The sequence below is a fragment of the Lepidochelys olivacea genome (genome assembly GCF_965140295.1).
Source record: "Lepidochelys olivacea isolate rLepOli2 genome assembly, chromosome: 6".
NCBI classification, from domain to species: Eukaryota; Metazoa; Chordata; order Testudines; family Cheloniidae; genus Lepidochelys; species Lepidochelys olivacea.
In genome coordinates, this window is record NC_140416.1 from 19,920,345 (window position 1) to 19,933,595 (window position 13,251).

At 39.9% G+C, this 13,251-nt stretch overlaps 1 protein-coding gene across 4 annotated transcripts in view; it reads right to left on the reverse strand.

Annotated features, from left to right (window-relative positions):
* The window catches only part of CHID1 (chitinase domain containing 1), a 265,467-nt gene that overhangs the window by 229,145 nt on the left and 23,071 nt on the right, over window positions 1-13,251 (reverse strand). For all 4 annotated transcript variants that reach the window (XM_084632253.1, XM_084632252.1, XM_084632250.1 and 1 more), the window contains exons 2-5: window positions 8,254-8,425; window positions 5,014-5,163; window positions 2,588-2,720; window positions 2,006-2,050 (exon numbers count right to left, since the gene is read on the reverse strand). In XM_084632253.1, coding sequence (XP_084488379.1) covers window positions 2,006-2,050; window positions 2,588-2,720; window positions 5,014-5,163; window positions 8,254-8,364 — 439 coding nt within the window. In that variant the 5' untranslated portion in view covers window positions 8,365-8,425. The remainder of the gene's footprint in view (window positions 1-2,005; window positions 2,051-2,587; window positions 2,721-5,013; window positions 5,164-8,253; window positions 8,426-13,251) is intronic.

Below are 13,251 nucleotides of genomic sequence, written 5' to 3' on the forward strand. Positions count from 1 at the left end.
AAAAGAAATCTGATGAGGTTCAATAAGGATAAGTGCAGGGTCCTGCACTTAGGACGGAAGAACCCAATGCACCGCTACAGACTAGGGACCGAATGGCTAGGCACCAGTTCTGCGGAAAAGGACCTAGGGGCGACAGTGGACGAGAAGCTGGATATGAGTCAACAGTGTGCCTTTGTTGCCAAGAAGGCCAATAGCATTTTGGGATGTATAAGTAGGGGCATAGCGAGCAGATCGAGGGACGTGATCGTTCCCCTCTATTCGACATTGGTGAGGCCTCATCTGGAGTACTGTGTCCAGTTTTGGGCCCCACACTACAAGAAGGATGTGGATAAATTGGAGAGAGTCCAGCGAAGGGCAACAAAAATGATTAGGGGTCTGGAACACATGACTTATGAGGAGAGGCTGAGGGAACTGGGATTGTTTAGTCTGCAGAAGAGAAGAATGAGAGGGGATTTGATAGCTGCTTTCAACTACCTGAGAGGTGGTTCCAGAGAGGATGGTTCTAGACTATTCTCAGTGGTAGAAGAGGACAGGACAAGGAGTAATGGTCTCAAGTTGCAGTGGGGGAGGTTTAGGTTGGATATTAGGAAAAACTTCTTCACTAGGAGGGTGGTGAAACACTGGAATGCATTACCTAGGGAGGTGGTAGAATCTCCTTCCTTAGAAGTTTTTAAGGTCAGGCTTGACAAAGCCCTGGCTGGGATGATTTAATTGGGGATTGGTCCTGCTTTCAGCAGGGGGTTGGACTAGATGACCTCCTGAGGTCCCTTCCAACCCTGATATTCTATGATTCTATGATAATCTTAAAGGGATGCCAGCTCGAAAATAGTGTCTCCTTCTGGAAGTTTTGTACCTATTATTGACACAATGCTTAAGATTACTACACTGGAAAGATGAAGAATTTCACTTTTAAACTTTAGTTTGTTACCTTTGTGTGTTTAGCAGCACTGAGTCTAGTCAGTTTCACTATTTTGATTATTTCTAGCACTCATGACAACATTCTTGTATTCTGTCCTTTGAGGAATCTCAGACACGCTCTTCCCAAAGCTCCATAAGACTGTTTACTAGTTCTGCCCCCATGTTACTAGAAGTGAAGAAACAAGCAAGCAAGCAGGAAAGAGAGCTATTAGGAAGGCTGTCATCCAAGGTGGACTAGAGGAGGACGTGCCACCTGGTGGAAAACTATTCTAACCACAGAAGCAGAAAGGCTTAGAATTGTTTTAGGTTAATAAAGAGAATCAGGACATATTTAAAAAGAAAAAAATTCATATTCATCAGAAAGTTGTATTTTAAAAGACAGTTAAAAATTTCAAGTTGAGGGTTCTTTTAATTTAAATGAATTTCATCCTTCTGCAATCCACTCTTTACATTTTGACATCTGCATAAAGCAAGCATGTCAATCACTGGCAGGATCATGGAGTAGGTAAGGTGATCTGTTTAGCAGATGTGTCTATATCAATGTTTTCCAATTTTTCTAAAATAGGAAACTGTTATAGAGACCTCAGACTTTCAGGTTAAGAGGAAAATGCAGTAGTCTGCTGCATCATCATGCTAGACACTCTAGCTGGATCATCAGTTTGATTCTCCAACCAGATCTTATGGGTACTGTGGTCACAAGGCCAACCTCTCCCCACAAGAACATGGCAATCAGCTCTGAAGGAATTCTCATCCAGAAGGAAGATGGCAGGAACAGAGTCCAAGAGTCTGAACCAAGAAAAAAAAATGGTGGTGGGCTGGGGGTATTTCTCAGGTCAAAAACCTCAGGGCACCAACAGGCATGGTAGCTCAATTACTGAGCCACCAATAATTAATTGACCCAAATAATGCTAGATGCACTCTTTTATACTTTTTTTTTCTCTCCAGTCTTTTCTCTTAAAAGCCTGTGCATGAGGACTATTTTGCTCAGCTAACATCGCCCATCCACATACTCCTGAAATAAAGGCTTCCTTGCCTGTGCCAATCACCACAAGCAGAAGACTACAAGAAACTTAAAATGCAGCCTCACCTATTTTGATGTTTTTAGAGTTTTTCTTGACATCTTTTATCCAATCTGTCAAACAATGAAACAGATGTTAAACTAAGAGCATATCTAATATCAATATCTATAATGTCTCTTTCAAGAGACGTCTTCAAGTAAAGCATGTAGTTACATTGCAACTTTCTTCCTCCCATAAGAGAAAGTATTGCTTGTTCACAGGTCATTCTATTGTGAGTACAGCCTTACTGATTTCTAGAGAATAAAGCTAGTTGCCCCATTCCATATGGAAACCAGTGGTTCAACATTTTTACCTTACAAATTTTCCCCGGCCTTTCACATGAAATGCAACTGCATTTGTTCTGGCTCATTTGTCACAACAACCGGATTGCAGCATATTGAGGCTTTGATTTTTTGGGGGGAGGCTTCAATCATCCTTTGGGATGCACAGGTTTAAATAAGATGGTATTTTTAGTGGCCTGTCCCATTTTCATAAGGATCATTTTATTGAATCATTATTAGTGTCTTTCATTCAGCCTATGGCAATACTGACTATATATTTCAATATTTCATATACACATCCAAACACCACACGCAATGAAAATAAAGAACCTTGGTCAGCATCATGGAGCCCTGTGAACTGGAACATCTCCTTTCCCTTTCTTTTCACCTGTAGCCAGACTGGGGAGATCAACGTAAATTTGTTTCCAAACACTTTAGCAATATCGTAGCCATGGTTGTTCCACTTGCAAAAAGGAAAAAGAAAAAAGTCATTACAACAGGATCTACAGCAACCTTTACTACTTGCCAGATGACAATTTTTCTGTATATTACAAGGAAAAGTGTTGGAAGGATCACTGCAGGTCAGTTTGTGGGCTTCGGAGGAAGTGTTTTAGCATGTTTGTAGAGCTTCATTACTTAGTATCGACTATGGAATACACACGAGAAACGTCTAGCAAAGGTAAATGCACAAGCCCATCTTAGCTACCGATTTTACTGAATTTAAGAGAGACTCCAGTGCGGAATGGAATTAATAGGTTATTTAGTCCATTTTTTTTTTTTCAATGGAAATTAGGAATTGTGAAATTTCACACACCTGCTTTTCTTGTAAGGGATGGAAGAGCCAGACAGTCACAGGATATCCAAGTGGAGTCTGCTAGAAAGCCTAGCCTTCCCGTGACTATACTTTCCCTCCTTAATAAGTGATAATGCTTCCAACAGAATCTACTGTATTCAAAACACTTGCTGTAGTGAAGTGTGAACAGAGTCTGCTGAATTTTGCCATATTCTAAAAGAAGTTTCTAGAAAAGCTGCAGGGAGACCTGTAGTATTTTGTTTTTAATCAAAACAAGTTCACTCCAGATACTTGAAACTGTTAAAAATGAAAATTTTGAAAGATCACTGTTGTATCTGAATATTTAAAATTCCTTTTTCTTAGGGCATGTCTACACTTACAGCTCTGCAGCGGTGCAACTGTTCCAGTAGACATACTGTAGATAGTGTAGACATAGCTTTAGACCAAGACTTGTTTAAAAGAAATTATCCCTCAGTCCCCCACAACATATTCTCTTCCCCTCTAGCCAACTCCTATGTTAAGGGCCAAAACATGTGCTGCCAAATGTGCACCAATTTTTGCTTTAGCACTTGCATCCTTACTCTTATGCAAGACCTTTAAAAAAAAAAATGACCTTTCTTAATGCAGCACATTTCCTAGAAATTTCTACTGAAGTGATGAGCAGTGTAATAGCTAAAGATGAAAACTAAGTCATTATGTGGCTTTGCAGTTGACACATGGAAATAAGTGGTCCAGTTTTCACCCTCCAAGCCACCATTTCAGTGTGTAGAAGACTCTGAAAATACCACTACTTCACGTTCTAAGTATTTTTGAAACCCCAAAATAACAGGAACTTCAAGGGATAGGTTTGAAAAATGCTGAGTCTTAAAGGCTTTAACGTGTTTATATTTTGCCATTTTTAAATGCATATTCATGTTTAGTTACAACACTGTGAAATTTAAGACTTAAAAATCTTGAATTTCATGGATTCAGATACTTAAAATGCTACGACAACAAAATTTACAAAAATGGACAGGGAATTTGGTAGGGCCCTGCTAACAGTAAAAGCAAAGTTGGTTTGGGAGCCTGAGTGACCCTTCACTTGGAAGTCAACTTTCACCAAGCTTAACTGGCAAGTGGACACAGCTGAATACTTGTCAAAACAAACTCCTAGCCTACAAAGGGAGGGAAATAAGTCCAGTTATGTGTTTGTACTGAGTCAAAGGGGTAATATTTCCTCATTGTCCTTCAAATCCCTCCTTCAAACCTCTACTTAGCCATCCCTACAAAAAAGTCAACAGTTTGGCAACTGATGAGTTGCAGTTCGTAGTGTTGGTATCATTAGCAATTAATTTTTTTAACTGGTTACACTTTTTCTTATTTGTTTACACAGCCCTTTACTATTCTCAAAATGTGTGTTCATTATTCTAAAAGGGATCTAGGGAGATGTTTTGAATACTAGTGAGCTTGGAAATAAAAGTTAGTTTAGTGTCAGCAGAAAAAGTTTTGCTCTGTATTGAAATTATTCAAGTTGCATTGTGCAGCTACCCATAGTACATATACAGTCCCCATTGCTCTAGTATGTGACCACACCACAATCTCATACTACCCCTGTGAGACAGAGAAATACTATTATCCCCCTGGGAAATTTGGACGGACACACACACACAGAGGGAGAGGGAGAGGGAGAGAGACTATGCAACTTGCATGAAAGTCACACAGAAATCGGTATCAGAACAGGGAAACAAACGCAGGTTCAAGTTCCAGACTAGTACCCAACTGATGAACCATCCTTCCTCTCTTGGGTGGCTATTTGACCAAGCATCAGAAGTAGCTATAATAAGGAAACTGAAGGGATAGGTACAATATTATACCTGGTTCTGGGCTGAATCTGCTTACCGAGGCTGCAAGAATGGAGAAACCTGGTATATTACTAATCTGCTGTGTATTCAGCAGAGACTCTGATTTGTATTTTATTACTTACAGGGGTGATATATCCCAGAACATCTCCCAAGAAGTGTCTCTCCTTCATTTTCTTGGCACAGTAACTTTTGTGTTCCAACACAATATCTTTTGCCTTTGGATCAGTGACTACCAGACCCCGGTCTTGTACAATTTTGTCTGAATGCCATATCTAAGATGGAAACAATTTTTAGAATTAACTTTCATTAACAGCATTTATACAATTAACTACTTTGAGTTAATGTACACTCTAATCACATCATTACACTTTTAGTGTTCCCTATAAATGATGCAGTATAGCTTAGTTAAAAGGAACAGGCTAGAGCTCAGAAATGCTGTCAGTATCAGCAATATTTAAAGTCTTTATACACACTTCCTCTGCAAACAGAAAAAAGGAGAACACCAATTTACTATAGGAATAGAGTGTGCCAGTCTCCACATATGAACAGTATGACATTCATTCAGAGGTTAAAAGACAATTTTGCAATAAGTTCATAATGTATTCTAACATGTTTTGCTTTTTGGAAGAAGACCCTGAGACACTTAACTCTTGGCAATTATAGTCAGACAAATCTAGGACACCATTAGCAAGGTTTAAGTGCTGTTCTACAATGAGTAGTGACTAAAGCAGTACTGTGGGGTTCATGTTTGTGTCTTATGATTTGTATACCCAATATCATACAAGTTTTTTTTTTTCTAGCTGCCAGTTTTGCAAACCCAGCATGGACTCTGGGAGTCAAGCTAAGTTTCCTCACACCAGTAATAAAGATTCTGCAGGGCCAGTTCTCTAAGTACAACCCCACTGTCTCCTAGTTTAGGTTTACACAGTCCCAACTGATTGGCAATGTACTAATTTCCAGTTTTGTGAGGAATCAGTACTTAAAACTTACCACAGTTAAGTGATCTGAGTTTTGTAGTGTTCATAGGAGTGAAAGATAAGATTACAGACACACAGCAGATCAGCTGAATAAAGCGATGCATAGTCTCTTTTCAGAGTATAACTGTACTCTCAAGTATTACATCAAAAAACAATTGCAAGCGTGAAGGGTTCCCAGTCTGGCGTGTTGGTTAAACACTTTAAGGAGGCCATTACATTTAAGACATTTTGTATTGAACTTCCATTGTGATTTGGGTTTTGAAGGTAGAGACGCTTCATACAGCTTTTACCACTAGCGAAGTGTCCACAACCATGAACGTATCAGAGGCATCAGGAGCAAGAGTAAGGACCAGTCAGAGTTCTAGTAACCAAAAGCAGAGCACTAAGGCCTGACAAGGTGCACACTTAGTGGACAATTGTCAGCATTTATTGGTTGATGTTGTTGACTGGAAAGAAAAGTCAAATCAATGTCCCACTATTTTTAACCATATTTGATTGAGTACAGTCTCCTGAGGTGGTATGAGTACAGATATGGTGCCACTTGCTACTGTACCCAGTTTGCTTTGAGTACAGAATACATTTGGGAGCCAGGGACTGTCTTTTCCGAGCGGTACCTAGCATATCTTGAACACTACTGTAAAACTAACTACAGGTTTGTTTTCTAAAGAACGCTTTTAATTTTGCGCACACCATTTTCAGCATCGCCCATCAGGCCCCTCTATCATGCCCTGTCACTTGGTTTTCCATGATTACCATTCAGCATTGCCCCTCTCTGCTGTCAGTAGGTCCATCCTACCACACCACCAAGCCCTGTTCACCCCCTACAATCACTTCCTTCACTCCTGCTCTCACACAGCAAGTGTCTTTAGCAGAAATCCTGGAACCACGCTGAGTTCCTCCACTACAAATTCATTCTCTCCTCCTTCACTTCTGCCCTCTTCCTAGCTAGAACTATTTTATTTTACCCACTTAAATTGTATCCTATGTCTTCAACCCCAACCACCTTTGACTGACTCCTTAAGTCTTCCCCTCCTCCTGCCTCCACTTTTCTCCCAGCTCAGAGGATTGAAATTTCTTCCAAGAGAAAATGGAAAAAAATACATGACCTTCCTCCTCCCCTCAGATCATTTAACCTTCCCCTCTCCTACAACTCATCTCCTTTTCCTGTCACAGACAGTATACTTGTCTGCTCTCTTCCTCTAGCCCCTCCATTTGCCCCGATGAACCCATCCCATCCCCTGATCTCCCTTGTGCCCACTCTTTTCCTTAAACTCTCACTGTCCTCTGGCTTTTTCCCCTCATAAGACAAGAATGTTTTAGTCTCTCCCATCTTAAAAAACCAACCCTTGATCACTGATTCTCCAGCTACCATGCTGTCTCTTCTGTCTCAAAGTTCACTGAACATGTACAAAGTGCTTCTCCTCTAATTCCATCCTAGACCCTCTCCATTGCAGTTTCTGCCCCTTGACTTCCACTTAAACCATTCTCAAACTCTCAGATGAGCTCCTTCTAACCAAAGCTCAGAACCAATAGTCCATCCTCAACCTCCTTCTCCCGTCAGCTACCTTCAACAATGTCAACCACATTCCTCTTCTTGAAATCTTACCCTTCCTTGGCTTCTGTGACTCTGTCCTTTCCTGGTTCTTCTTCTCTCTTTCTAATAACTCTTTCACCATTTACTTTGGAGAATCCCTGTCATCCTCACCTTCAACTTTCTATGGGGATTCCAGAGGGCTCTTGGTCCTTCTATTTTCCCTCTGCACCTGATCGTTGGGAAATCTTGTTTTACATTCAGTGTGCACACCCTTTCCCAGACTCTGCATGAGGACATTCACTAGTAGCAGCAATGCTAAAAGTGAAGCAGCAGAAGCAGGTACAAGAAGTTATGGCAGGATTGAGGATGTCTAGTCCTGTTGCTCTTAAGCCTGCCCGAAGCACTGTTTTTAACATTAAAGGCAGCCAGAACCACCCTTGCTTTAAGCAATGAGTTCAGGATACTAAAAGGTGCTTTATCAGAAACTTGACATTTTAGCTACACAGTTCCAAAATTTTAAATGTTCCTTTAAGCAAGACAATTTACACCTTTATGTTTTGCCATGTAGTGAACTTAACACTGTGCATGTAGTTATTCTTACAAGTTCAATATCAGCTAAACAGCTTGTCTTCCTTGGTAATGCTTTTAAAATTGTGACTTTTCAATTTTAAAAAAACCCATGATCCAGCTGTAGTTAAGACTATTCAGTATCAGTATACTTTAGTTATACTATTGGTTTTGTACTAAACCATCATAAATTAATTCCAGAAGAAAAACGCTTCAGCATCTGCCAATATTCTTTGTTAACTCACTTTGGAGTACAAGTTGTCATGAACAGCTAGTTCTCATACCTTTTCCTCCAGCGTTTCTGAAGCCATTTTCTTTGCATCTGTCTTTGATAACGTAGCATCAACCAGCTGGTAAATCAAGGCCAAAGAAAGTGCAGTACAGAGAAGTCTCATGGCAATTTCCACTATGCCAATCAGCTCTGCTTAAAAGAGACTAGACTTTTGATTCTTTCTTCTGTGAATACAAGAATACAACAGTTAAAGAGGAGTCAAATTTTCTTGTTTAAGACTTTGAATGACAAACAGTTGACTGTATTTAGCAAATCATTCTGTCCACTATACTTTCACAATGTCTTATTCAGAAATTTTTGGTATAGTGGCACCTTCTATCATAAGGTCAAGCAAATGGGATAGCCCGTTTACACAGAGGTCAGCTCCACCAGGATTACTGTAACCTCCAATGGCCACACATCATTTAAGTGTTCCCAAGATACTACAACCAAAAAAGCCTTCCCTTCCCTTCCCAATCCAATCACCACTGGTTGCACTTGTGCCCCCATCCACTGCATTAAACTTTGCATCCTAACTTTAGGACCTGCACACCTACTTCCAATCTACAATTCTGAGATTGTTTTGGATTGCATCCCTACTCTCCTTTTATAGTTCCAGCAAGGTCAGTCTTGAAAGGCCTCTCCCATTCCAGTCATCCCACTATCTTCCAAGCTGCCCCCATGGGCTGAATACCCTCTGAACTAGGAGCCCCTTCCTTTTGTCATTTAAAACCCAAATCAATGCCCAAATCACAAAGCCTTTAATTTTAAAAATAAAAGTGATTTAAGAGATCACCCTCCTTCAGGTCAACCCTTAGATTTAGACTCTCCAAGGCAGGACCTGTACTTTTTGGGTCATGTACAGCATTGATTACATGGCTGGCCCTTAACTATCATTGGCACAAAGAAAATAAGCAGCAAGGGCACATGAAATAAAGCAACATACATCCTGTCTTGAGCATTAAAGAGAAAGGGAAGTAATATCAAGATGAGGACATTAGATATGAATATTTTACAGTTTCTCATGTTCTAAGTTTCTTTGCTGCTCTGTAAAGTTTAACATAGCTATCTCCTTCCATAAGACATGATTTTATTAGTCAGACTATATTAAGGTTCTGTTTATCGCTAGTTTGAATAGAAGGTTTATAAAAAAAAGAGATAAAGCATTTACTAAAGACCAAGAGGTCAAAAGATTGCTTATAACCATAGCTCATCTATACCACCTTCTAGTGATGTGCTTATAACCATCTAACCCATACTACTCACGTCCATAACATGCTTATAACTTCCACTATTTTTTTATTTAATTATAAATCGTTTGTAAAATGAACTTTAATAGTGAGTCTGACCTCCTTAATTTGAATAGATTAAATATTCTGCACTTGCTAGCCTACTGTATTCACTCACATTCATACATGACTGTCACATGAGCAAATACTTTTGAGCCAGTATTTTCAGAAGTGATTAGTAATTTTGTGTGTCAGTTACATGTCAAACTTGAGACTTCATATAGGAGGCCTCTTTAGAAAATGTTGATCGTGCTCACCCTCTGAAAGTCAAGCCCCTGAACTGTCTCAAGTGTGACATGCAGTTTGTGTTTGTTTCAGTTTTTTGTAAAGTCCCCACCTATGCCTTTCCTTGAATCATAAAAGCAGACAATAAACTAGTTCTCCATAGAATCATAGAAGATTAGGGTTGGAAGAGACTTCAGGAGGTCATCTAGTCCAACCCCCTGCTCAAAGCAGAACCCACCCCAACTAAATCATCAACCAGACATCCTGTATTGATGAAAATACTTTGGCTGCTCAGTAAGTTTTGATTATGAAAAATAAATAAATTTTGAAATGCATCTATACTGATCAGTTTCACAACTGGTTCTTACTAGGTCTTTTAGAAATAATGATGTAACCACAGACAAACAAATACAGCTCTTTGCCTTTCACAAGTGACATTCCATGGCAGCATAGGCAGCCATCTACTGACACGATATCACATAATTCCAAGAATAAACTAGAATCCCAGTACTGGCTCTTCCCATGATTATGTAAATGCCAGTTTAGGGACTAAACTATTGCTATTTTGAAGGTTGAAGCAATAGATTTACAAGAAAAAAAAAACCCTAAGAGAAGCCTTTACAGTCACCAATGTTTATAAAATGGATATCAGGAAATTCTGACTGGAGGAAATGGGAGACACCCCCAAGTGGCTAGTAGTTTCTTGGCAGAGAGAGTTGGACTTTGTTTGAAAGTCAGAACAGCATCCAACTTCTGTTTTAATCACTACTGTCAGTTTAGATTTTTAGCCATCCTACAAATAGTTATACAAGAGTGCTTCTGATTGGGGAAGCACTTTAACTTCATAAAGGAGGGAGAAAACAACAACAACCCCTGCTAAGTTTACATAGAGAATTTTTTATTTTGTCACGTGTCAAAAACAAAGCAAGTTCACAAAAGTGTCTATGGCCCAGTCTGAGGGTGAAATGCAGCCTCCAGACCCCTAGAATGGAATCCACCACCCCATGTGTTTCTTGTAGCAGTAGAATATGGGGAAAACCTATCCAAATTCAGGTTTTCATTCCTGGTGGACTTAGCCTTTAAGTTTCAAGTCAACCAAGAGAGATACAGGTTTAACAAACAAATATGATTGTGTGCATTTATTCTTAATATCTGAATTGTCGCACTCAAGCTTCTTGCAAGACAATGATGCAACACAGTGGTGGCAAATTATGGGCACTTGTGGTTTAAAAAATAACTAGGGATCTTTTCCAAGCTCCAGATGATGGGTTACCTGAAACAGTACTGAACAGAACGGTCCTATCCACAGACCACATAATATTGAATGTCAAGTTATTCTTTACACTCACAACAAATATAATCAAAAAGAGGTTCGAGGAAAAGTTTTCTTTTCCACAAGTTGGGCTGGTATTCCTCTGTGTAATTCCCTCAAGTGGTCACTGAGGAAACCAAGTAGTCAAGGCATGAGGAGTAATATGATGACATTAATTTAATTAAAAACTGGTTAAGGGATGGAAGTGTAAATGATCAGTTTTTAACATAAAAAAAAAGAGGCTAAGAGCAGGATACAGGGATTCATATTAGGAACAGTGTTTTAATTATGAAGCAATAGCTGTTCTATAGTCAAGTTAAACTGACTTCAATAAAACTGAGATCCCACAAAAATCAGCTTCTTCATACATTATGCCCCAAAATTCACATTTTATCACAAGGTAGATTTTGTACAGATTTGAACGGTTTTCTAAAATGGCATTTAATAAAATCTCTGCTATTGACTTTGAAGACTAACTTTTATTGGCTCACACCACCAAGATTGCTATGCTTACAGACCTCAAGTTGGTTTTGTTGATCTTGCTGAAAAGTGTGTTTTAGTATTTCAGAATTAAAAGCATATTAGATGTTAATAGGGTGTAGATACCATCACACCAAAGGCAGGCAAGGAAGATGTTAAGAGGATCAAAAGGAGTACTCAATGAGTAGTGAAATGCAGGGGACGAATTGAAAATGTCCCCTTCCCTGGGAGAAAACAAGGTCAATAAATTAACCATCTTGTTTACAAGAGAACTATTACAGTAACAAGTAAATTAGGACTGCTTGTCTCCCTCATCTGTCCCTCTACCCCATGTGAAGAAAGCTGCCCTTTACTTCTACTTCTCTGTTTTAACTTGGCTAAAAAAAGCCCCAATCCTCCAAACACTAGTCCAGTGCAGAGAAGCTCTCCAAGGTGTGAGTGTCGAGAAATGTTTGCATATTTAGTGTATGCCTGCACTACAATTACATGGGAGGGGGCAAAGGTGATTTCACTACATGTAGACATACTCATGATAGCTTTAATCTGACTAGTGCAAGTACCAATAGCAGTGAAGCCAGAGCAGCACAGAGGGCCTGCATACGTACTGGGAAAGCCAGCCCACTTTGAACTCTGGGCTGCTACATCTTCACTGCTATTGGTACATGCACCACCTAGATTAAAGCTAGCTCAGGTACATCTTTAGGCGCTGCAATCACGCTGCCAATTGCAGTGAAGACATACCTTAGAGTGACATGACATAGTATTTGTTTGTTTTCCCACTTCCTATTACTTGGAGCTATGGACCCAGGCTACTCCTATAGCTATTTTGTAAGTACAAAGCAAAATGTAAGTTACTAAGAAAAAAATTATAGAAGTTAAGTCTCCTGCCGCTGACTCCAGACTGTGTTGTTGCAGCTTCTGAATTGAGCCAGAAATAGATTATTAAGGCCCAGTCAAGGATCAGATGCATAATAAAGAGTCCATGCCCCAGAGACGTCTCAACCTACATGTCAGGCAGGACACAATGGGTGGATGAAACAGGCAAATGAAGTGAGGGTGGGTGAGGAAGAGGTGGGAAAAGTCTAGCAAAAAGCATTTGTCTAATCTATGCTAGACAGAAGCCATTTATATGCCACATGGCAAAAATGTGTTTAAAGAAGGATTAAAAGAGGATAAGGTGAAAGCTTTATGAATTATGACAGGAAGCTTCCCTACACCGGGCAACCTGGAATAAAACAAAAGTGCATGAGGGTGAAGCTGGCAGTGGTAGAGCAAAGATTGGGATGGAGAACTCAATAAGCTAGTAGATCTGATACGGTGGTGCTAAACAGTGAAAGACCTCAGAGGCAAAGGCAAAAATAAATTTGATACAGTAGAGGGGAAGCCAGAGGAAGGATGCAGAAGGAGTGGTGATGCTGGAGTCACAAGCCACAAAAGTGATCCTTGCAGCAGTGTTTTGAATAAATTAAGGAGGCAGCGTGACTGGCATCAAGGCAAGAGCAGACTTCAGTAGTCAAGAAGATTTGGTCCTGCTTTGAGCAGGGCGTTAGACTAGATGACCTCCTGATGTCCCTTCCAACCCTGATATTCTATGAGACGAAGGCCTTGAACAAAAGAAAAGATCAAGTCGTAGCAATGCTATGAGCCTCAGGAAGCTCAGTGAGGAGCCCCTGAAAAAGCCCACCCTCTGCAGGCCTAGGTTGGT